The following is a 26,709-nucleotide window of genomic DNA, read 5'->3' as shown; positions in this document are numbered from 1 at the left end:
GAAATTTTTCAAAGGAAGATGCTGCTCTGGTCAAGATTCAGATTCACAGGAGTGGGTTACTTTCAATATCTTTACTTTTTAATTTACAGTATGACAAATATCAATTCTTTTTCATCAAATGTTCCGGGTGAGAAATCAAATGACTTTAGCCAGTAATGACTTTTGCCAGTTTTTATTAACAACATTGCCAATCTGGATAATCTGAAAATGATGGGTTTGAAGTGAATCAAATTCCATTCTAAGACAATTTTTTTTTTCCTATATAAACATGTAACTTTCAACTGAAGTTTTTAAACATTGCCCCACTGTTTTGTTGTATCAGTTCAGACAACACAACTTGGGATAGATGATTGCAGGGGACTTTAGGTAGCTAAACATGAAAGAGTGAACAAAGCAATTTGTCTTTGGTTTGCTACTTCCAAGGATTAGTGTCTGAGATTTACTCAGATGGACACACACTATGTTAAAAGTAATAGTAGTGTAGAGTATCGTCTATTTTGTTACAAAACATAACATATTGAAAACTAATAACAGGCTATCATATATTAGTAATTATTTCCCCTTTTCCAAAAACATACCACAGTAGATTCTACAATAGCATTAAAAATTACTGTTCAGATGTAAACTACCTGTGAGTGATTAACAACCTACTTTTATGTTGCAATGGCTATTGGTGTTTAGATAGAACTATCCATCTAATTATCATAATCATAACAAACATAAATAGGATTTTGACATAGGAAAAATCTATTTTTGGGGGAGATAACCATGTCGTCCTGATGGAAATTCCTTTAAGTAGCTTTTATGGGATATTTCCTGCAAGAGATACCAGAGAATTTTACCTGTAGTAGGTATCACAGGGTTCTAACCCCTGGAACAAATATCCCAAGAGATATTTATGTAACAGGGATTTGTTTAAAACAACCACGGCTACCCTTTCCTGAATAGAGTTAACCTGTCTCAAAGGATATGGGATAGGATTGGATACGCGAGAGAGCTGTTACAACTCCGAACACAGTGTGTTACTATAAACATGTTCACTGGTTTACCATTCCAGCAGCAGCCATCGTGTGAAACATGGCCTCACACTGAAAATTGGGAGGGGATGAAAAGTGACAGGCGAGTCCATCAGGAGGACATGGCTATCTCACCCAAAAATAGATTTTTCCTATGTCAAAATCCATTTTTTGGGCTCGAGTCATATCGTCCTGATGGAAGTGTACCAGAGAATTAAAATTCTCAGTTGTGGCAAAGTAGAGTTTCAACTACATACATGCTCTTTAGTGTCAACCTCACTGAGTATAGAAGATTTAGAATCGTTCTATGAATAGTGTATATTATGATAGTTTGTTTTACACTCCCAAATATAGCTATTTGGGGCAATAATCCAACTCTATGAGCAGACTATCCAAGTTTTTGAAAACTGTAATGAAATCAAACAGTTATCATCACAGCCCCATTCACTGTGAAGAAAGAACATTTGTAAGAACACATATCGACTAAGCAATTGACTCTTAACCCTTTTACCCCCAGGCTCTTTGGAAATTTCCAACCCTTAATCCCCAAGGGGTTATTTTTTTCCCAGGACATTTTGCAGTATATTATTTTTCAAATTGCTCTAACAGCCTTAATTTTTGTCATAGAGAGGTCAGGTTGGTGTCATTCTCTTGGAAAATGCCTGAATTTTTTCAAAAAATTATCAAAAATATGAAAAAAAAAAATTTTATAGCATTTTTTTGCAAGGACGTACCGGTACGTCCATGGGGGTAAAGGGATGGGTTTTGTGAAACGTACCAGTACGTCCTTTGGGGGTAAAAGGGTTAAAAGGAGGGTTAAAAATTAGACGTACACTACTTTTTATTTAGGAACAGTAGGTACATGAACAGGAAATGGAAAAGACATATCTTTTATTATTTCCAAAAGCAAACTAATGTAACAAAATTGCTGTAACAATCTTTACATATTAAGTACTTAAAACAAGATATGTTTACCCAAATGACATTGTATAGAATAGAAGAGCAATATCATTCCATACGATAAAAATAAGGTCACCTTTTGACTCTTCAATATAAACATAATTTATAACACAATGAAAATTAGAACAACGTTCAACTGCACTAAGCACACTTTAATAGCCCCATATTATACAGTCCACAAGAGTCCATGCCCAACACTAAGAAGCTGGTTTAATCACACTACCAGCTTCCACAACAAAGTGTTCAATTTCTTCCAATTGCCAAAAGTGATGTTTGAAAAAAAGATCTTGAAGATTTCCACCCAGTGTAGGATTGTAAGCCTTTGAAGGACATATACTGGGAGAAGTTTACAGAAGAGGCAAATTTCCTAGGGTCATGACCCAATGGCATACTATCCGGGTCAGCCCTTCTGATAAAATAGGCGAGTATGGACCTCAGCTGTTTCAAAGAGAGATTAGATCCTGTTGTTTCCCTTTCAAAAGTTGTCCGCCTTTAAAGGCTTTACTCTTTGACAGGTAACCTTTAAGGCATTCCACAGGGCACAGAGAAGGATCTTCCATTAGAGGGACGATCTTCTAAGGCACCCAATGTTTCGTGGGGAGTTCGTTTTTAGCCAGGAATGCAGGATCTGTATATAAATTAACTTCTCCTGACTCTAAGAATTTGATGTGGCCATCATCCCATGATAGTGCCATATTATTATTATTATTATTACTTGCTAAGCTGCAACCCTAGTTGGAAAAGCCGGATGCTATTAACCCAAGGGCTCCAACTGGGAAAATAGCCCAGTGAGGAAAGGAAACAAGGAAAAATAAAATATTTTAAGAACAGTAACATTAAAATATATATCTCCTATATAAACTATAAAAATTACAACAAAACAAGAGGAAGAGAAATTAAATAAAATAATGTGCCCGAGTGTACCCTCAATCAAGAGAACTCTAATCCAAGACAGTGAAAGACCATGGTAAAAAGGCTATGGCACTACCCAAGACTGAGAACCATGGTTTGATTTTGTTATGTCCTTCTTCTAGAAAAGCTGCTTACCATAGCTAAAGAGTCTCTTCTACCCTTACCAAGAGGGAAGTGGCCACTGAACAATTACAGTGCAGTAGTTAACCCCTTGGATGAAGAATTATTATTTGGTAATCTCAGTGTGGTCAGGTGTATGAGGACAGAGGAGAATATGTAAAGAATAGGCCAGACTATTCGGTGTATGAGTAGGCAAAGGGAAAATGAACCGTAACCAGAGAAAAGGATCCAATGTAGTACTGTCTGGCCAGTCAAAGAACCCCAATTCTCTCTAGTGGTAATATCTCAACGGGTGCCTAGTAAAAAGATCGATTTTTTAGTATGATCCTTAAAGAAGCGGAATAGTTATCTATTGAGGAGGCTAAGTGCAAGACTTTGTCCAAAAACCATGAGATGATTTTGGGGGGAGCATTTGGTTTCAGTTTAGCACAATCCTTCAGGATCTTATTGAACAGTTCAGTGTTGAGTTGTATAACGAAAGCATAAGCGATAGGTCTGGTTAGGGTCATAGTTGTGGATGCCAGACGCTGTTCATGTAGTGTAATAAAGAATGATAAACAGGAATCCAATGTAACCGAAGGGGGCTTATGTTTCTTAACAAATCCACCCACTACTTCCAAGAGGACAAATATTGTCTTTTTGTAGTAAAGGACTTGTATTCTTCTATAAAATCCTCCTTTCCGTCAAAACTTTGTATTTTCTTTTAGCAGCTAGGATGAGAAAATCATGAGTTGAAGGTTGTTTGTTATCCACGAGGAAGCGAAGACAGTCTCCTGTTGAACATCCTGGGACAGCATTGGTGTCGGCAGAGGAATCTGGCGAGGGACTGAGTTCCAGAACAAGAGGGTACCAATTGCTCTAGTGCAATTTGGGGCCACTAATGTTGCTGTCCCCTTGAAGGTCCGTAGCTTATCCAAGGTTTTCCTAAGGAGATTGACCAGTGGAAAATGTAAATGTGAGTCCACTGGTTCCAATCCAGTGACATCGCATATATCCCCACAACTTCTGGATTTAAATTTAGTGCTACATAACGGGGGAGAGCTCTATTTGTAGTTCCAGGACTTGCTCTACAATGAAACAGAATGATTTTTTGTCCAGGGACCATTCTGTCTCCAGACCCTTGAATCTTGACAGGGCGTCCGGTGTCACATTGCGAACCCTTTCTAAATGAACGGCAGAGATGCCAATTTCTCCGCTTTGATAAAGTGAGTATGGCCAGTATTACGTGATTGATCTGTGAAGATCTCGAACCTTTTCTGTTGATGCAGTGGACTAATGTTTTGCTGTCGAGAACTAATTTGATGTGTGATTTCTTCTTCGGGTTAAATCTTTTCAGAGAAAGAAACTGCCACGGCTTCCCCAATATTGATATGGAATTATTCAAAAGTAACTGACCACTGACCCTGTATCTTCCTGGTGAGGGTTTGACCACCCCAACCTCGTTACGAGGCATCTGTGTGGATAGTAACTGATGGAGGAAACTGAAGAGGGATGTGTGTCGATAAGCTCTTGGCAGGGGACCAAGGCTTGAGCTGTTTGCACAGTAAAGCTGGGGTTTTGTGTTGATGATCTATTCGAGCATTTGATGCCTTTCTTCTCTAGACTCTGTTGGCATTCTTGAATCCTGTTTTCAAGATGGGGTTTGTAAGCGCTGCAAATTGTAGTGAACCCAAGACTTTCCTGATGACGTCTGATGATCGACTTCAACTGAAACAGACACCTGACCGAACTTGTGATTTCTTTCCTCTTGTCCTGAAGTAGATAAAGGATATGTGACTTCAAATCCCAGCGCAGACTAGCCACTGGAATTCTTGAGCTGGAGTTAACCTGGACTTCTTGAGGTTTCGTGAAAATCCTTGGAGCTATGCTGAGCCCACAGGGCATAGCTTTGAATACATAGGCCTTTCTTGCCAGTTTGAAACCAAGGTAAAGGGAGAAGTGTTGACCTATCAGGAGAGGCCAATAAGCGTCAGTAAGATTTATGGAGACAGTTTAGGCCCCGTGGGGTAGTAAGGTCCGTATTTGCGAGATAGTTAGCCTCTGGAACTTATCTTACTGAATTTGTTCAGAGGCGTCAAGTCCAGAATAGTTCAAAATGTTCAAATCTTTCTTTGGCCTGCGAAATAGACGTCCTTGAAAGTTCATGTATTTTGTGCAATGAATAACTCCCTTTTGGAGAAAATCCTGCACATATTCTTCCAAGAATGGGGTTGTGGGTTGGAAGAACCTCTTGAACTATGGTGGATTATGTCTCCATTTCCAGCCTAGTCCTTCTGAGACGATGTTGTGTTCCCAAGGATCAAATTTCCATTGATCTTTGAGGCAATAGAGTCTTCCCCCTACTGGAAGCTCCACATTGTCAATTTGAAGGACCTGTTTCTTTATGCAACCTTCCTCTATTTCCTCAGCCCCTAGATTGGCCACCTCTTCCAGACTTTCCTTTTCCACCTACATTTTTCCTTTGAGCTCCGACAGGGTGAAATGTAGCTGTGGCCGGTCGTAAACAGGGTTGAAGGCTGGGGACAGCGTCACATACTACTGGGGAACCATGTACACTGTCTCGGGAATGGTGTCACCTGTGGCAGTCACGGCAGGAAATGTTTTCTTGCCTTTAAAGGGTCTCCTAGGCTTCTTGCCTTTAGATGGAGGTCCTTCTCCTGAGGTGAATTTCCTCCGAGAGGACAACCCCATTTCTGCACAAGGCTATTGTTCTCGTGAGCCGTCCTGTCCATGAATTCTTGAACCACCTTCTAGGGAAACAGACCTTTCCCCCATATGTTAAAATCAATCAACTTTTTAGGCTCATGTCTAATAGTTGCCGCTGCTAGAACGTGCTCTCTGCAGGCTCTCCAGGCTAAAAAGAATGCATCCAGATCACAATGGAAGGTAGTCAAATGGATTTTGGCCAGAACTGGGAAGAGGTCAGATTTTGAGTAGTTCCCAATAATCACTTCAAGGTAAGACTGATGCGACAAAAAGGCTGCCAGTCTTTCTTTGGCCTCCAATTCCACTTTTAGTAGGAATTCCAGAATTCTGGGCAGTCTCTCATTAAATTGCTTGCCTTCGCTATCCTTATCCAGTTTGCCAACTGTAAATGTGTCTTAGACATCTTCCCAAATATTGGAGTCATATGGGATAGCAAGCAAAACGGGCGTGCACTCCTCCAGTACTAGCAGAGGTCTACCTTCAACTGCCACCTTTTTAACAGCCTCTGAACTCTTTGAGGCAAAAGGGCAGACAGTGTCTTTTGGAACTACAAGTTAGCCTGCTTCCTGCCAAAATCAAAAAGCAGAGTATTAGTAAACTCGGCTGTCTTGAGCTTCTTAAGCAACAAGATTTGAGCCTTACCATGGTCCAAGATGATTGTTTCCTTGGGAATCCTATCATCCCTAATGGATGCTTCAGAATGCAATCTTATGTAAAAGTAAGGATAACACTCAATAAGGGTAAAACCCTAAATCCAAGATTGGTTTAGAGCCCATGCCTTCACCAATATAAGGTACCCCTCATTCAGAACCATATGTTCTGCATAACGCAAAGGGTTCTTTGCGGAACAATCTGGAAGACTTGAGACTGGTGGAACCTTGGGCTTCAGTGCCTGTTGAAGTGCCTCAATCTTCGCCTCTAAGGACACTTGAGCTCTTTTATGCTTTACATGAATGTTTTCCATGAATGCTTTCATGGATGCCATGACCTTCAAATGTCCTGGGAACAAGAGGGCAGCTGGAGTCGGAAGAGGAGTCAAAGTTAAGGTAGGTGTAGCAGATACAGGGACAGGATTATGTAAAGAACACGTAATAGGTACAGTACTTACCTGCTGACTGTCGAGTGAGTTATTCGAGGCTTCCGTTGACAACAAAAAGCCTTTCTCTTTCTGACGGAACGGAAGAGGTTGCTGACATGTCGTCGACGTCCAAATGCGTGTCCTGAAGCGCGTCCCAGACTTCATGATCTGCAGGATCCAGTTGTACAGGTGGGAGCTGTACCATCAGAATCTAATGACCGTACACCGCGGTCAAATCAGCATTGAGGAACATGAGATCCTTCAATTCCAATGAAGGAAGATAGGGGACACCTTGTCGAGAGCTCTTCTGAAATCCTCTCACCCAGTGTCTGATGGCTTACTGGCCAAAAGTTTTCTCATCATGAGAAACATTGATAGCGTGGAAGCCAGTGTGTATAAGGTCCTTCTTGCATATACTGCAGTTAGTAAGTTCCCAGATAGCATAGGAACCTTTGGGAACATGACAGACCGCATGTTCCCTTCAGGTTTTATGGCCGCAAGGCAACATGACCCGTCTGGGGCAGGTTACTGTTGCACATACCACGTCGTCAGCAACCTGTAAAGATAGAAAATTATTTTCAATGAGTACGTTATCGTCATATAAAAAAAAAAATTCATATTTTCACAAAAATTATCAAAATAAGTTTTCAATTTTGGTTAAAAATTTTCTACCTACTACGGCTAAGGCTACACAACAATGGAAGCTCATGCCAAACAGCTCAGAGCTCAGAATTCTATATGAATTTCTATAGTGTGGTAGAGTAGAAGAAAGAAAAAGATTTAAACCAATAGAACACTTTTCCCCAAAAATATGTTGATCGGACAACCTAAGGTGGCCAAATCAGATACCATTCTACCTAAGGCGGCAGCCATTCATAGTCTCTATGAGTTTATGGTCTAACCTTTCCTTACCCAGCAGGTACGTCGACAAAACGCAGAAAAAGGCATTGCTAAGTCGGCATCCGGTAGCCGATCCCATAGGGAACGAGTGGTAAGAGGGAAGGCACAGACCAATAAGAAAGGGAGGTAGCTGGTAAGGCTGACTGGCACTTGCCTAGCTGTCAACATTAGATTTATCAATGAATAAGCTTTAGCCCATTAAAATTAATGAGCCGTTTAAAACAGCCATGATACAAAGGATTCACAAATTCAGTGAAATTCCTGACAACTTGGAGGTATCCAATCGATCAATTGGTATAATGTTCTTCGGATATGGAGGGTAGGATATAAACACAGGCGAACAGTTTAAGGTGACAGCCAAGGTGGCAGGGTGAACGCTCTTTTCTAAATAAAGGAGGGAGAGACCCCTAACCCACACGTTTAGGGCTAGTAGCACTCAAGCCAGCAGGGCTGGAAAATATAGCAATGTGGAAACCACTGAAGTCAGGGAGATTCCGACCAAGCAGAGGAGCCTACACTCCACGGCGAGAGAGACATAGTCTGAGAGGAGGAAGCCGATACCAGAAAACAAGGCGACAGTTAAGGCGGCAAGAGAAAAGATCCCCCTTGAGGGTCTAGTCCCATTGCCTACCTAGGATTAGGCTAACAGAAGCTCCCAGGCCAGCTAGCCTAAATATATAGCAATCGAGGTACCCTCTATTGCCAGAGAAATGTAGACTAGGTAAAGGAACTGAAGTTCCACAGCCAGGAAAAAAATGCAGCCTAACAAGGAAGAGGAAGGGGCAGCTGGCCTAACCAGAAGTGGCCGCTGAGGCGGCATAGAGAACTAATCAAGGTTGGGATCATTCAAAACTTGCCTACCTGAAGCTAGACTAATAGTCTTACAAGCCATCCCGTCTGTAATAATAGCGAATGAGGATTCCTCAGATGCCAAGGAAAACCGGACTAGGCAAATGAACTGAGTTCCACGACAAGTGGACCAAGCCTAACATGGGGTGTGGGGAAGTGGGAAAAGGAAGGGATCCTTAGAAAATAGTAGTGGCAGGAAAGGAAGGCCTAACTGTAGTATTAGAACAATCTGAAGTCATTCCAAGGGATCAACAGCAAGTAGGCACAGAAAACGAATTATCCAAACCGGCTGCCACTTATCCACAGACTAACTATAATAGCCTAGAAGGGTAAGGAGGCAAGAAAGGAAGGTCTACCTGTTAATATTAGAACAGATTTAGTATCGTTCTAAGGGATCAACAGAGTGAAGACACAGGGAACAGGGTCCCTCAACCAGTGCAGAAACCTAAGGTTAAGTAGATAAGATGCGATACTGTCGACCTAGGCCGGCTGTGATTCACTATCTACAACTCTCAGGGAGTCTCTTCAAGGCAGCAGTTCCCCTCCATAACGTATCAGTAGTCAGGGAGGTGTGCCGGCCTCTCGAGTACCACAAAGTTACGTGGTAGAAGGGGAAGGTGGGATTGTAAATATTAGCTAGCCTTGGCCAAGAACTAAGGGTAAATAGTTAGTCTAGGCCAAGACTGGTTAAGACAAGCATACAAAATACGAATGTCTAACATAAAATCATATCACAGTTGTAAAAGGATATACTGTATATAACATACTTTTACAAAGCTAGCTAAGGAATTCATATAAAACAGACGCATAGAGCAAAAACAAGGGGGTGGAGATACGAAATTCTCCACCAACAAAGGAAAAGGTACTCAACTTAATTGATGAAGCAGAAACAGTGGCATCCATATTCCCAGAATACACACAAAAACTTGATGAAAACAAGGGAAATTCCCTAAGCGATCTATCAAGATGGCGCTGGAAGAAGGAATGGCAAACCAAGGAACATGTTTACAGTTACACACTGGGATCGGAGTTGTAACAGCTCTCTCTCCCACGTATTTAATCCTATCCAATATCCTTCAAGATAAGGTTAACTATTAGGTGAAGGATAGCAGCTTGTCTTAAACACGGCCCTGTTTCATACACAATATCTCTATACCTCTTGGCACATTCGCTTCAGGGGATAGACCCTTGTGATACAGTACCTCTACAGGGGCAATTCTCTGGTATATCACTCGCAGAAATATCCTAAGTAGTAAGCTGTCTTTGAGTAACTTCCATCAGGACGACATGGCTCGAGCCCAAAAATATAGACTAAGAAGACAACTACTATATTATTATCATCATTATTATTACTAGATATGCTACAACCCTAGCTGGAAAATCAGACTGCTATAAGCCCAAGGACTCCAACAGGGAAACATAGCCCAGTGAGGAAAGGAAATAAGGAAATAAATAAACTACTTTATAAGAGAAGTAATGAACATTTGAAAAAAAAAATATCTTAAGAACAGTAACAACATTAAAATGGATCTTTCATATATAAACTATAAAAAGAAATTTATGTCAGCCTGTTCAATATAAAATCATATGCTGCAAGTTTGAACTTATGAAGTTCTACTGATTCAACCACCCGATTGGAAGATCATTTAACAACTTGGTCAGAGCTGGAATAAAACTTCTAAAATATTATGCATTATTGAGTTTCACGATGGAAAAGGCATGACTATTAGAATTAACTGCATACCTAGCATTATGAACAGGATGGTACTGTCTGGGAAAATCTGAATGTAAAGGATGGTCAGTATTATGAAACATCTTATGGAACATGCATTGAACAATGGTACCAGAGATTAACATCCAGATCAGGAACAAGAAATTTAATAGAGTGTAAGTTCCTGTCTAACTAATTAAGATGAGAATCAGCATCCAAAGACTGATTACTATATAAACAACAGAAACCAAATTCAGACTTACATGAGTTTGTTCAAAATGTGTTAGCTTAAAAGTAGTGCCAGATCTTCTTAGCTTGCTTATCATGACAGCTCCCAATTGATCACACTGCAGCTTTTCAAGGTTGTGACTGTGTAATAATATATAAGCAATGCCTTCTGAGGTCACTTCCCAGCACTTGTATATTCCAAGTTTTTCCAGTTTAGGACAGCCATTGACAAGGTCTATCAGGCCTTGGTCTGTGACAAGATCAGATATAGACACAATAACCTCCAGAATACAAGGGCACTGTTTACTGATAATATTCAAGATTTCATCATTGCACTTACTCACCATGTTCAGAACTGTCAAGTTTTTCATATTTCCAATACGTTCACTCACTACATTTCTTATGACAAAGTTTGTGTTACCAGGTAGTCTCATGTCAAAGAAAAGTCCACTTAAGTCTAATCTTTGCACATGGGGTTGCAAAAGAACTTCAAGGCATGTTCGCATTCCAATCGCCCTGCGTGTCCGACTGACAGTCTGGTGTATAGTTTCAATAACCTTTGTTATCATGTTTTCATCAATAATGCTGGGAAGGGAAGCAACCATCTCTGAGAGATCCTTTGCTGACATTCGACATGTTTCTGGTGACTCCTCTAATTCAACCTGTTGATTAAAGTAACTGTTAAGAAAACCCTCATGATGAGAGGAAACTTCATTTTTTTTAAATACTGTACAAATATCTTATTTCATAAAGCCAGTATGTAATATTGAAAGTTGAAAAATATGGAGTTTTTATGATAAAACAAAGTTTTATGAATACTTACCTGGCAGTTTTATATATATATATATATATATATATATATATATATATATATATATATATATATATATATATATATATATATATATATATATATATATATATATATATATATATATATATATATATATATATATATATATATATATATATATATATATATATATATATATATATATATATATATATACAGTAGAACCTCGGTTTACGAATTTAATTCGTTCCTAATGCGAATTCTTAGACCGAAAAATTCGTATCGCGAAACGAATTTCCCCATAAGAATGTTATAAAATCGAAATAATTAGTTCAACCCATCTACAAAAACCAATTTTCACAAATTTTTCCTTACACATACAGTACTCTACTGTACTCTACACAAAATTATTAAAATATTGCAGTCATTTAATGATGAAAATATGGATATGCATGCACAGTAAACCTGAACTTTACCTTAGAGGAGTGTCGCTGCTGGCTTGATGGAGACGAGAGGAGGGGAAGGAGGAGGAGGGGGTTACTGCTTGGAGGGAGAATCTCCCTCCATGAGAACTTCAGGAACGTTGACTGGAGTTCTCTCGCGAGAATAGCGTTCACTATCACTGGTTTTGCGTTTGCGAGACTCTTGGTCGTCGTCTTTCACAGTTCTTTTCTCCCCCTTCACAAGATATTTTTCAATAGACACCTGCTTTTGTCTGTTCTTTAAAATTTTATAGAAGTGACCCACCCCATTATCGACTAATAAATTTATTGCACGGTCTGTTTCAGCCTTATTCGGGACATTTTCCTCAAGAAAACTTTTCACGTCTTCCCACTTCTTTAAAAAATCTTTTATCTCACTCGAAGACAGTGATTTTGCAGTGCCTCCCTCCTCCTCAGATGAGATTTCCTCTATTACCTCTCTTTGCTGCTGCTCGTGCAGGTCCTTCAGCTCCTCGGTGGTCAGCTGCTCCTTATGCTCCTGCAGGAGGTCGTCGATGTCATCCGTGTCCACCTCCAGCCCCATTGCCTTGCCCAAGGACACAATATCCTCGTCAACTGCTTCCTCCTGGTTGGGTTCGAACCCCTCAAAATCCCGTTCTGCAACGGCGTCGGGCCACAGTTTCTTCCAGGCGGAATTGAGGGTTCTCCTGGTGACTCCTTGCCAGGCTTTATCAATTAAAGTCAGGCAGTTGTAGATGGAGTAGTGATCCTTCCAAAACTCTCTGAGGGTAAGGTTGGTGCCCTCTGTTACTTCAAAGCAGCGCTGGAACATAGCTTTGGTATAAAGTTTTTTAAAATTTGAGATCACTTGCTGATCCATGGGCTGGAGTATTGGAGTGGTGTTGGGGGGTAGGAACTTCACCTTAATGAACTTATATTCCTCCGCTATGTCCTCTTCAATGGCTGGAGGATGGGCAGGAGCATTGTCCATTAACAGCAAGGCTTTGAGTGGGAGGTCCTTCTCCAGGAGGTATCTCTTGACTTCGGGACCAAAAACCTCGTTCATCCACTCAACGAAGAAGATCCTTGTCACCCAAGCCTTCGTATTAGAACGCCACATGACGTGCAACTTTTTCTTCTGCACATTGTTCTTCTTGAAGGCTCGTGGATTCTCCGAGTGATACACCAGGAGGGGTTTAATTTTGCAATCCCCACTGGCGTTGGAACAGAACAGCAGGGTTAGACGGTCTTTCATGGGCTTATGGCCAGGAAGGGCCTTTTCTTCTGCCGTGATATAGGTCCTCCTGGGCATTTTCTTCCAAAAGAGGCCTGTCTCATCGCAATTAAACACCTGTTGGGAAACGTAGTCCTCGGAGTCCACGAGACTTTTGAACTCTTTCACAAAAGACTCTGCTGCCTTCGTATCGGCGCTGGCCCCCTCGCCATGCCGAACAACACTATGGATACCCGTTCTCTTCTTGAATTTTTCAAACCAACCACGGCTTGCCTTAAAACTTTGTTTTTCTGCTGATGTGCCTGGCTCACTTCTCACCAAGTCCTCGTAAATGGTTCTTGCCTTCTCGCAAATCATGTTCTCATTTACTGAATCTCCTGCGAGCTGCTTTTCATTTAACCACACCATTAATAAATTTTCTACGTCATCAAGAATAGGTGGCCGTTGTTTTGACAACGACGATACACCTTTAGCTACTTTAGCGGCCTTTATTTCTTCTTTTTTCTTTAATATTGTGCATATCGTCGACTGCGAGCGATTGAAAAAACTAGCAATGTCTTTCACACGCATGCCTTGGTCATGCTTCTCGATGATCTCCTTCTTCATCTCGATCGTTATCATCAGCTTCTTCTTACTGCTTTCCTTCTTCGACATCTTAGGAGCCATTGTCTATCACAATAATACACAGTACAGTACTGTAATCACAAATGAATGAAAATAAAACAAATCACAAACCACGTGTAAAAATCACAAAGAAATCGTCCACGAATTCACTAAGTATGTATGCTATCGAGACGGCGGATACTGAGATAATGAACGAGTGAAGGGGGTAATAAAGGGGATTAGGGGGTGGTAGGTATGCGTGGGAGGAGTCACGTGACTCCATTGTGAGATGCTGTCGTTAAGTTATTTCCATGAAAAATGCGATCAGGAAGCGCGGCGTTAACACTTTTCCACAAAAAACGGCGCGTGGGAGGGAAATTTAAATTCGTTAACCGATACAATATTCGTTAACCGAGACGAATTTTTCAGAGAAAGTCACTTCGTTAACCGAAAAATTCGTAAGCGGAGTCGTTCGTCAACCGAGGTTCTACTGTATAAGGGATTTTGACGTAGGAAAAATCTATTTCTGGGCGAGGGACCTGTGCCGCCCAGTGAATAAGCTCCTATTAGCACTTATTCTTTGGTAATTTACTGCTAAATATACCAGAGAAAAAATGTAAAGGAGTGCTAGGTTAACTAGCTCGCTCACCTATTGGTGTCGGTATAAAATTGGGCGTATAATCCAGAGGTCCCGCACTATTTAGATTCATCCACGACAAAGACCCCAATAGAGGAGAGCCGTTCAACCTCACTCGGCACCAGCAACTCTGCATCCGCTCAGAACCCAACTCCTTAGCACCCAAAGTTTGGGGACTCCAAGGGAGAGGAGCTGGGAGGGTTCACTGGGCGGCACAGGTCCCTCGCCCAGAAATAGATTTTTCCTACGTCAAAATCCCTTTTCTGGGCTTGAACCTGTGCCGGCCAGTGAATATATACAAGAGAAATGTCACCAAACTTGCAAAATAAGGGAAAAACATAAACATAAGGGAAATACAAGTTGCTTTAATCAGAGATGAGTGCCAAAAACAGCTATAAGGGTATCTTAAAAAGAACATAAATCCACTTGGTAGAACAATTGACCAAAAAAGGTAAGGTATAATAATGCCGTGAGTGATGATATATACAGATACTCAGGAGTCAAAAATTTACAAATATAATAATAGTAATCAGGTGCGAAACCAACGAATACAAATAGGGTATAAATGAGGCAGGTAAGGGGGAGAGATAAAATAACAAGAAATTAACATATGAGTTACCTGGGGGTAACTACGCTCCCTGCAGCTACTGTAGGAAATTTAAGGGCTTCCAAATGTTTAAGGTAGTGTTTCTTGAACACTGAGGGTGACTTCCACCCTGTATACCTGGAAAGATCCGTAAAATTCATGTGGTGAAAAAAGTTCACCGAAGTAGCAACCGCTCTGATATCATGTGCAAGAGGAAAAGAGTCAGGGCTAGCTTGTTTAATAAAATACAAGATTTGTTGCCTGATCCCTTTAATGGTAATGGTACCGCCTTGTTCTCTAACGAATAGAGGCCCCGAGGAGTTAGAGGAGGTCCGGGATAAATAAGACCTAAGAGTAGTAACAGGGCACAGAGACGGATCTTGCGTGAGGGGAACAATTTTCCAGGAGGACCATCTGTTCTGAGGGTCTTCGTTCTTAGCTAAAAAGAATTTGTTAGGTGAAAGAAGGACCTCTCCCGAAGGAAGGAACTCAATATGACCCGGGTCTCTTGACAAAGCTGCTAGTTCAGAAATTCTTGCCCCGGAAGCCAAACTCACCAGGAAAAGTGTTTTCCTGAGAAGGGGAATATAATCACAAGAACTGTTAATGGTATCAGAAGCCAATTTGAGTACATCATTAAGGAACCAGGTAACCGGGGTAGGACGAGTAACCGGTTTCAGTCTGGCACAAGCTTTCGGAATTGAAGCTAACAAAGAGTCGGTTAAGTCTATGTTAAAACCCACTAGGAAGATCTTTTTCAAGGCAGATTTAATAGTGGTGATAGTATTGGCTGCCAGACCTGATTCTAATAAAGTTCTAAAGAAAGTGACTGTAAGGTTCAAGTTCATACAGTGTACGTCTGAGTCTATCAAAAATTTAGCCAACTTTTTAACCGCAGAATCATATTGGCGGATGGTGGAATCCCGTTTATCTGATTCTAGGAACAGGGTGTTTTGAGGATCGATATTGGCACCATGCATGGCCGCAAACTTCATGAAGTCCATAAAGTTAGGGCGCTCTGAATGTTTGAGAAAGCGTACACAACGCGTGTTTGTACTATCTGAGACAGAACCGGATTGGGTATCGGGTGAGGATGTAGTCTCAACTCTCGCAGGAGAGGGTACCAATTGCTCTTGGGCCAGTTGGGTGCGACCAAGGCTACTCGTCCCTTGAAGGATCTCAGTTTGTCTAGGACTTTCAGTAAAAGATTCACCGGGGGAAAGAGATAAATCCTTTCCCAGATGTCCCAATTCTGTGACATGGCGTCTGTGGCGTAAGCCTGAGGGTCTAGATTGGGAGCCACATATACAGTGAACCCTCGTTTATCGCGGTAGATAGGTTCCAGACGCGGGCGCGATAGGTGAAAATCCGCGAAGTAGTGACATCATATTTACCTATTTATTTAACATGTATATTCGGACTTTTAAAACCTTCCCTTGTACGTAGTACTGTTAACAAACCACCCTTTAATGTACAGAACATTAATGCATGTACTACAGCACCCTAAACTAAAACAGGCACAAATATTAAAGGCGATTTTATATCATGCGTTTCCTAAACACCTAAAAAGCACGATAAAAAATGGCAACCAATGTTTTGTTTACGTTCATCTCTGATCATAATGAAGAAACAAACTCATTTAGTGTACACATATATGTATAGGTTAGTTTTTGCATCGATTATATTGATTATACAGTACTGTATGTTGATTTTTTTATTACCAATGTTTTAGTTTACGTATTTTTCTTAGGACTTCCAAATTAAATCTTTTTCTTTATGACGCCGCCTGAAACGACGGCGTGTACGCTCAGTAAACAACCACGCTCAGAACAAACAAGGCATTTAACGCGCATGATGATAGTGATAAATAATGATACAGTACATACAGTATTTACAGTAAAAGCATTTACAAAATATGTTACCTTACAAATATAAATTATACAGTACTTGTACGTAGCAAAGCAGGAAAACAATTTGAGAGAGAGAGAGAGAGAGAGAGAGAGAGAGAGAGAGAGAGAGAGAGAGAGAGAGAGAGAGAGAGAGAGAGAGAGAGAGATTGTTTTACGTACGTAAATGTAAATTTTAAACAAAAAAAATATGATAGGTTACAACATGTAGACTTTTAAAACCTTCCCTTTAACTTAATGCATACAGTACGTACATTACTAAACTATAAAACAGGTTAAAGTAAAAAATAAAGATTGTTACTGTACTCACCACGAAAGAAGTTGAAGAAAAACTTGAATGGTGATGGCGATGAATTTGCTGCACAGTAGAAATGATGATGATGAAGCTGATGATGTGTTCTACTGTGCAGTCAATGATAGTATTTTACGTCTCTTCAGACGGAGGTGTCTTTTCCTGGGACACCTCTTCAACTTCTTCCTGGGAAACTTCTTCAATTTCTTCCGAAGGCGTACTAGCAGGAGGAACTGGCTCTTTTTTGCGAGGCTGGAAGAACATTGTGAACGGAAGTTGTTGCCGCTGCTTCTTTTTTCGATCCAAGAGCATCCTGTAGGGAGTCATGATGTCATCGACCTTATTGGAGAATTGCATCGAGCGAACCATATCCTCGTCCCACTCTTGTAACATTTCTTTCGCCTCCTTGATATGGTTGCAGAACTTGGCAAGCCGTTCTAATGTTAAGCCCGTTTCTTCGACATTTTCTTGGGTCTCTTCCTGGGTACCCTCACTCTCTTCCTCACTTGCCGATTTCGTCAGGTCTTCGAGGTCTGCGTCAGTTAGGGGCTGGGAATGGCAGTCCAACAACTCGTCGACGTCTTCAGTCGTCATGTCGCCAAACCCGTCACCTCCAATTATGGCAGCCAACTGCACAGATTTCCGTATTGCAGAGTGTTGGATTTCCGACGGAGTAAATCCCTTGTCGTCGTAAACAATATCGGGCCACAGCTTCTTCCAGCTCGCATTCACGGTTGCAGGTTTCATCTCTTGAAGTGCCTTTTGAATATTCTGCAGGCACGTGGCTATGGTGTACTGCCGCCAGTACGCCTTCAAGTTGAAATCTTCATCCTCGTCATCTTGGGCAGCATCCACACACGCAACGAGGTCCGCCAAGGTATTCTTCGTGTAGAGGGCCTTGAACGCCCTGATAACCCCCTGGTCCATCGGTTGAATTAATGACGTGGTGTTGGGTGGCAGGAACTCAACCTGAACGCCCTCACGCGACAGGTCAGTTGCGTGTCCACCAGCGTTATCCATAAGGAGAAGGATCTTGAATGGCAAGCCCTTCTCTAAGAGATATTCATGGACTTGCGGGATGAAACACTGGTGGAACCAGTTGGAGGTCAGCATCTTCGTAATCCATGCTTTTTGATTATGCATCCAGTACACGGGAAGGAGATTCTTATTTTTATTTTTCAAAGCGCGAGGATTTTTCGACTTATAAATAAGCCCCGGCTTTAACAAAAATCCAGCAGCATTGCCACACATCACGAGGGTAACGCGATCCTTGAATGCCTTAAAGCCAGAGGCTTTGGCTTCCTCTTTGAACAGGAAAGTTCGCGACGGCATTCTCTTCCAAAACAAGCCAGTCTCATCCATATTAAAGACTTGTTCCGGCTTGTATCCACCTTCGGCGATAATATTCTTGAACGTCTGGTTCACGTAAGTTTCAGCAGCGGCAGTGTCAGCGGAAGCAGACTCCCCATGCAGGGAAACGCTTTTCAGGGCGAAGCGTTTCTGAAACTTCGCGAACCATCCTTTGCTTGCGGAAAAACGTTTCTGAGGCTGGGAATCAGTGGATGTCCCTGGTTGAGGATCATCTGCATCATCATCATCTTCAGCATGGTTGCCGTCGTCGTCTTTAGGTTCCTTTGCAGCAAAATTCTCATATAAGCTCAAAGCCTTTGTTTGGATGGTGTTCGTATCCAACGCTATGTTCTTCTTCCGGCAGTCGGCAATCCACACAGCTAAAGCACCTTCCATGCGTACGATCGTTTTATTACGCGTTGTAACGACTCGCTTCGCTGATCTGCTAAAGGTGATTGCAGCAGTCTTTCTAATGTTCGCCTCGTCCTTTTTGATATAGCGAACGGTGGATTCGTTGATGCCAAAATGGCGGCCGGCGGCCGCGTAACTTCTACCATCTTTTAACATGTCGAGAAGCGTAACCTTCTCAGCTATCGTCATCATCCTTCGGTGGCGTTTAGGCTCACTACCAGCCTTACTAGAAGCAGAACGCTTGGGAGGCATTGTACAGTAGGATTTAACAGAAAGTTCAACAAAAAGTTCAACTTAAAACAGTCGCACACAGCACAGATTAAACTTCACAAACTTAAGAACGTCTACTCAGCAATACGCGGAAAGAGAAAGTGAACGATCCAGCCCCGCGAGAACTTTGATGCTGCGGGTAGAAGATGCGGGCAAAACACCAATCACAGGCTAGATAACAAAACTTGAGTTCTGATTCGTCATCTATCAGCGCTTGAACCAATCACAACCCGTCTTACAGTACTATGATGCGTTGGTTACTCATAGAAGATGCCCCGCGCATAATGAACGTACGTAGATTAAGTACAATACCGTAATAATAATGAATAATGATAATAATACTGTACAGTAATAATAAAAATAATAATGATAATAATAATAACAATAATAATTTTATTAACAACAACAACAATAATAATAATAATAACAATAATAATAAAAATTTACGTACGCTATTTTACGCCTCTCTCTCTCTCTCTCTCTCTCTCTCTCTCTCTCTCTCTCTCGTACGCTTACAGTATTCGAAATGTGATTTTTGCAACAAAGAATATTATTGGATGCAGTACTGTACTACGTACGTATACATACAAAAGATTCATGGAAAAGAAGCACATCCATTACAGTACACACCATTCTAATATGGTATGACTGCATCTGATTTGCGTTTCATGTTCGATTTAATTTTACTACGTACTGAATTATCGTATGATCACATTCTCTTTTCGTGTTTTATTTCTTTCTGTGCTGAATTATATATCATATGTAATGCAATGAACAATCAGTAAGAGCAGATATTACTAATTACAGTATTAATGGAATTACAGGTAACAAAATATCGTATTTGGTTGTCTTCAGATTTCGCGGTATTTCCGAATTTTCCGGAAAATCCGCGATATGTATATATATATGGGTTATGGGAAAACCCCGCGAAGTGGTGAATCCGCGATTGTCGAACCGCGAAGTAGCGAGGGTTCACTGTACTCTCAATTTGTGGTTGGACTCCGTGGCGAAGAGGTCCACTTGGAGACCCGGAACCCGAGAGAGAATCCACCGGAATGACTTTAGATCGAGTGACCATTCCGATTCTAGAGGGGAGGTCCGGGACAAGGCGTCTGCCACTACGTTCCGGACTCCCGCCAGGTGGACAGCTGAAAGATGCCAACGGTTCGAGGCTGCTAGGGAAAATATGGCTACTAGAACATGGTTCAGAGGCCCTGATTTTGATCCGCCTCTGTTGAGGCAGCGGACCACCACTTCGCTGTCGAGAACCAGACGAAGGTGTTGTCTCTTGGGTGGAGCGAGACGTTTCAGGGTTAGAAGAACTGCCATGGCCTCCAGCACATTGATGTGAAATTGGCGGAATAAGGGAGACCAAAGACCTTGAACTTTCCTGAGCTGAGAATAGCCTCCCCAACCTGATAGGGATGCGTCCGTGTGAATGATTAACTTCGGAGGCGGAAATCGAAGGGGAACTGACTTTGACAGATTGTTGGCCCTTGTCCAAGGTAGAAGTCTTTCCCGGAGAATGGGAGGAAGGCGAACTTTCCTGTCCCGGAGCTTCCGGTTCGCCCTCGAACGCCAGACACGATTGATATCTTTCAATTTTGCCTTCAGAAGTAGATCCGTCACTGAAGCAAATTGAAGGGACCCTAGGATCCTCTCTTGGAGTCGTCTGGAACTTACTTTGTCTTTTAGAAAGCGTTTGGTGTTCCTTGCAATCTCTAACCTCTTGGGTTTGGGAAGACACAGAGTATGAGATATAAGATCCCATTGCAGGCCGAGCCATTGGAACTTTGATTTCGGAAGAAGACGGGACTTCTTGAAGTTGATCTGGAAGCCTAGAGATTGAAGGTATTGGATGACTCTGTGAGTGGCTTTTAGGCAATTTTGGGAGGTGTCTGACCAAATTAGCCAGTCGTCCAGATAGGCTACTACTTGAATCCCTTGATTTCTGAGTTCCTGAACAGCAACTTCTGCTAACTTTGTGAAGATCCTTGGGGCGATATTGAGCCCGAAAGGCATCACCTTGAAGGAGTAACTTTTGTCCCCTAGGCGGAAGCCTAGATACGGACGGAAGTGTCTCGCTATCGGGACGTGATAATAGGCGTCTGTAAGATCGATAGAGGTGGTGACGGCCCCACGGGGAAGTAAGGTCCGCACCTGCGAGACGGTAAGCATTCGAAACTTGTCGCATTGAATGGACAAGTTGAGAAGGGATAGGTCTAGAATCACTCTTCTCTTGTCCGAATCCTTCTTCGGGACACTGAACAGCCGACCCTGAAACTTCAGGTGTTTCGTTTCTTGTATGGCGTTCTTTTGTAACAGGTCCTGGACAAATTCGACTAGGTCCGGAGTGGAATGTTGATGAAATCTGTTCGGAGGTGGAGGTCCTTGAATCCAACTCCACCCCAGTCCCTTGGAGATGATACTGAAAGCCCAGGGACTGAACCTCCATTTGTTGCGGAAGGCATAAAGCCTCCCCCCTACCCGCTGCACCTCAGTATTGGTTTGAGGAGTTGCCTCCACGTCCGCCTCGGAAGTTCTTTCCCTTGCGAAAGAATCTACCTCTACCTCTGTTCTGGTTTGAACCACGGTGGTAGCCTCTACCTCTATTATAACTCTGGGAAGAGCCTTGAGCCTCATAAGACTGGTTAAAGGCTGGAGAGGTGGTGGAGGCACCGGGAAGCTGGCTCTTAGGGAGCAGAACGGTGACATAGTCGTCCGATGAAGGAGCCTGAGAGGTGGAAGGCTGTGCAGGAGCAGCAGGAGATGGAGGAAGAGGCTGTCGGAAAATGGACGAACTACTCTGCTGTTGCCGGAACTGGGTGGAGGTATACGGGCGGAGCTTCTTCCTACCCCGGGCTTGGTAATTTGCGGGGTCATATTTCCGTTTAGGAGTCAAACCCCAACGGGCTTTAAGGCTCTGATTGACTCTAGTAGCCTCTGCCAAGACTTCCTCCACAAGATCCTCAGGGAAGAGATTTGAACCCCAGCAAGAGGACCGGATAAGTTTATTAGGCTCGTGCCTAATAGTCGCCTCAGCCAGGACGTGTTTGCGACACCTACGTTTAGCCATAGCAAAGTCATATAAATCAAAATATAATGACTGCAACGTAGCCTTATTGAGAGACTTAAAGATACTCTCAGTATCATAAGTTAAGGCTATCGACTCCGTAGATGTGGCCAAGTTCAAAGTTCGGCCAACACGTAGACGGGAATCATACTCCTGTTTAATAAGGGACTCCGGGAGACGGGGAAGCCGCTCACTAAACATAACTGAAGCACAGTCCGCTGTTAGCTTGCCAGAAGTAAAAGTGGTATGGACATTGTCCCAACACTCATTGCCTGAAGGAAGAAGGAGGGAGATCGGATCCACCTCTCGGATGGGAGGCAAGGGCTTCTCCTCCAGAGCATATTGGAAAGCAAGCTCTGCTACCTTATTGACGCATGGAGTCACGGTGTTTTTGTCCATTAAGAACATTGTGAAGGAACTCTTATAAGGCGTCAACATGGTATTGGTGCAACCAATATCATTCAGGAACCTAGCCCAAACAGATTGGGCTTGTTCTTTTGGAAAAATGACAGTCTCTTTGGGGACCTTATCCAGCCGAACCAGAGCTTCCTCAGTAAGCCTGGCATAACCATGAAATGGAAATGCTAGACCAGGAGGAAAGAATTCAAAATCCTCTAGAGGACGAGTGCCAAGACCTTCCAATGTTAACATCCCGTCTGAGAATGGGGAATGAAGAGCCATGCGCCAAGGGTTATTCTTGGTAAACGGCGGGAGCTTAGAGGCATCCGGGATGAGAGAGCTTTGAACTCGCTCCGGAGCACCTTGCTCTAATGCCCCAAGTCTCTGACCAATGTTAGAGAACATCGTGTCCATCTTGGCCTGCATTTCCGACACAATCTTAGATTGCATCTCCGACACGATGCGAAGCATGGCTGATTCGGAAAGGCCCGGGCTAGGAGCAGAAGTGGCGGATTGTACTCCCGGGTCGTGAGACTTAGAGGAGGAGCCGGAAGCCTTAGATGACGGGTTTGTATTTGGCTTGGAACTATGGGAAGCCTTGTGGGGCTTACGAGCTTTTGGCAAAGTTCTAGATGTAGACTTATCTTTGGGGGGAACCGGGTGTGATCGATGAGACGAATCACGGTCCCCAGAAAAACCATGAAAAGAAGAGAGATCAGATGAAGAAGAAAGAGCGGGGCTGAGGATAGGAATCTCAGCGCCGGTAACACCTGCCTCACTTACCACCCTACCTGCATCCGGATCGTCCAATAACATGGAAGCAACATTGTCTTCCAGATCTCCGGGGGCATCCAACGGATCTTGTTCCTGGTCGATGAATCCCGCTATGGTGGCATCAATGTCGGCAATGATGGGTGCCGCAACATGCCTAGCCACAGCGGCTGAAGACTTGGCATTAGGGTAGATCATGGCACAGTAGTCTTCAGATAGGATGTAAGGCTGTTTAGATTTAACGTTTCTGGCAAATCCCCCAACCCACACTTTCAGTGTGGCCCGAGCCGCAGTCTTTTGCTCCGGGGATGCCTGAAATAATAGTGGGAATTATAAAAAGGAAGATTCCCGGTGGTCCTTCAAGACCATATAAATCTTACTAAATAGTGTATGTATACCAAAAAAGGTAAAATAATTAGAAAGGCAACATAGCCAACGGGACTCACCGAATCAGATCCGAGGGTGGTGATGAGGTCAAAACAGACCATACAGTTATCAGGGTGCCAGACCACTATGTCCTCCAGCTGAACTCCGCAGAGGGCGTGAGACCTACATACCGTATGGCCACAAGGCTGATGAAGAACAGCCGCACAGGCCGTCGTCTGACAATGCACCATCTATAAAAAGAATAGTATATGAGAAACTGTAATTCTCTTAAGTAGGGGCGGGTCCGGAGGACCCGGGACTAACATAAGTCTAACTTAAGACTAGAGCTTAACTGTAATACTCTTAAGTAGGGGCGGGTCCGGAGGACCCGGGCCTAAACATAAGTCTAACTTAAGACTAGAGTATAGCTATCCATTCCGGTCGAGCCGGGATCATAAAAAGGATGCAACAAAGAATTAAGACACATGGTGTCTGATTTCCCGGAGCGAGGTTAAGCCCCGGGCCGGGAAATAAAAGTATAACCATAAACCAATACATATAGGAACTCCGGGATAGTGATCTGTCATATATAATCCTATATAATCATAGGAACTGTTATAAATTAATAGGGGGGCGGAACTGTAGATAAGAACCGCCAACCGAACCCGGAGGGTTTCGTATAACATAATAAAAGTGTGATAGGTGAATATAAAATAGGGTGCACCGGGATCCTACTCTGTTGACCGGTGGCCAACCCGTCTAGACAGAGCGAAACCGCCGGGACACCCGGAGGACAAAGTCCATAAACACTGAACTACCCCCTCTAAAAGGAGGGAAGGCAACGGTCCCCTAGGGGAGGGGGGGAGAGAAGCCTAGCCACCAACCTAGCGAGAGGGGGAGCTTGGGGGAGGATCACGTGATACGGAGCAGCAGGGCTACCAACTGACGATCCCCAAACACTACCAGACAGATCATACGGAGTAATAAGCACAAATATTCATTATAATAGTAATAGCGTTGAAAATTATATAAATATACACATAGAAAATTTAGGGCAAGGCATGCAAAATAAATAAATCCCAAAAGGACAACACCTGATGGCTTAAATAATAAAATTGCCGCCTAGTAACGAAGGTCGGCAAGCCATCTACGATACGTAACATGATATTGGCCCTAAATATGAACCACAAGGGTTCTAAACGCTAAATAATGAATATCCACAATAGCATATAAAAAACTTTAAACTAATAATAAAAATAATACACTTAGTAACACCGCGAGTGAAACTAAAAGCTCTCAAAACAGGAGTACCAACTGTAAGCGGAATCGAGCAAGACCGAGATGATCGAAGAGAATAAACTCCTATAATTTAAATATTAAACGATCTAGATTGCTCAAAACACAGCAAAACATAGCTTGGTACTTAACTTAGACGGTGTCTCCTGGGAAACCGATGAAGAAGCCATAATCCAGTGGAAAATAAACAAAATACGAGAGCACAAAAAAAGCGGGTTACAACACAGGCGTGCTAAAAAGGAGTTGGGTTCTGAGCGGATGCAGAGTTGCTGGTGCCGAGTGAGGTTGAACGGCTCTCCTCTATTGGGGTCTTTGTCGTGGATGAATCTAAATAGTGCGGGACCTCTGGATTATACGCCCAATTTTATACCGACACCAATAGGTGAGCGAGCTAGTTAACCTAGCACTCCTTTACATTTTTTCTCTGGTATATTTAGCAGTAAATTACCTAAGAATAAGTGCTAATAGGAGCTTATTCACTGGCCGGCACAGGTTCAAGCCCAGAAATATATATATATATATATATATATATATATATATATATATATATATATATATATATATATATATATATATATATAGCCGAGTCTCCGACTGCGGCAGAATTTAATCGAAAATCGCGGCAACCGCCTTGTGGTGGTTGTGTGGTTAGATGGTTAACAACCCTTACAGGGTGGTACTTGGAATCATTCCCGTTTCCTGTTCCTCAGATTATCTTTGCCCGACCTGTCTCCTGAGGGGAGGTGGGTGGGCTTTAAAATATATACGTATATAACTGCTAGGTAAGTATTCATAAAACTTTGTTTTATCATAAAAACTCCATTTTTATGAATAGTACTTACCTGGCATTTATATATATATAGCTGATTCACACATTTGGAGGAGGAAAACAGACAGAAAAACATAGTTGGGGAAACAACAAAAGAGTTGTAGGAGAACAAACACCTTGATTCCTTACCTGCTAAGGTAGCTGACTTCAAAGGTAACTGCCTCTAGAGTCGCTTTCCCTTAGGAGTGTTCAGCCAGGAGTAGACCTGCTACACTGCAAACAACTCAATCGAGTCTGTCAAAGGGGTAGGACCAACAACTTGACTAGACTTCAGAAACTACCTTCCCATATAATAAAAACCTGCAACCTTACTAAAGCTAACCACCTAACCTTGCAAAAATAGATATAAACTATCTATCTGGACTGAGGGAACCGTACCACAAGACGAGGACCTCAGACAACCATAAAAAACACAAACCCATATACAAGTACATAAACTAAGGTTGAGTGGGGGTAGTAACTCCTTTGCCTAATACAGAAGCCGCAGCTACGTATGGGCCCAAGGTACTGTATAACACTTGTCATAGTCCACTCTTACCTCTCTGAGGTAATGAGAAGCGAAGACAGAGTTGCTCCTCCAGAACGTTGCGTCCATGATCTGCCTAACTGACATATTTTTCCGGTATGCCAGTGAAGCAGCAATGGCTCTTACTTCGTGAGCCCATACTTTTAAAAGGGCGAAGTTTTCTTCCTCACAAAAGAGGTGGGCTTCCCTAATAGTTTCCCTCAGGAAAAAGGACAAAGCGTTCTTTGACAGGGGTTTTTGAGGATCCTTCACCGAACACCATAAGGAGTTGGAAGCACCCCTCACGTTCTTAGTGTGGGCCAAATAAGCCTTGAGAGCCCTAACCGGGCAGAGGAGGCTTTCCTGTTCCTGACTCACTAGATTCGTGAGGTTAGGGACTTCAAAAGTCCTAGGCCAGGGTTTCGAAGGGTTCTCATTCTTGGCGAGAAAGTCGAACCTCAAGG

At 42.5% G+C, this 26,709-nt stretch overlaps 1 protein-coding gene across 1 annotated transcript in view; it reads right to left on the bottom strand.

Moving 5' to 3' along the window:
* The window catches only part of LOC137627426 (F-box/LRR-repeat protein 20-like), a 210,602-nt gene that overhangs the window by 112,693 nt on the left and 71,200 nt on the right, over positions 1-26,709 (bottom strand). The window contains exon 3 of the mRNA XM_068358512.1: positions 10,516-11,142. Coding sequence (XP_068214613.1) covers positions 10,516-11,142 — 627 coding nt within the window. The remainder of the gene's footprint in view (positions 1-10,515; positions 11,143-26,709) is intronic.

Source organism: Palaemon carinicauda, chromosome 35 (genome assembly GCF_036898095.1).
Source record: "Palaemon carinicauda isolate YSFRI2023 chromosome 35, ASM3689809v2, whole genome shotgun sequence".
Classification (NCBI taxonomy): domain Eukaryota; kingdom Metazoa; phylum Arthropoda; class Malacostraca; order Decapoda; family Palaemonidae; genus Palaemon; species Palaemon carinicauda.
The sequence above is the reverse complement of the archived record's forward strand: the minus strand, read 5'-3'. Positions and strand labels throughout refer to the sequence as shown.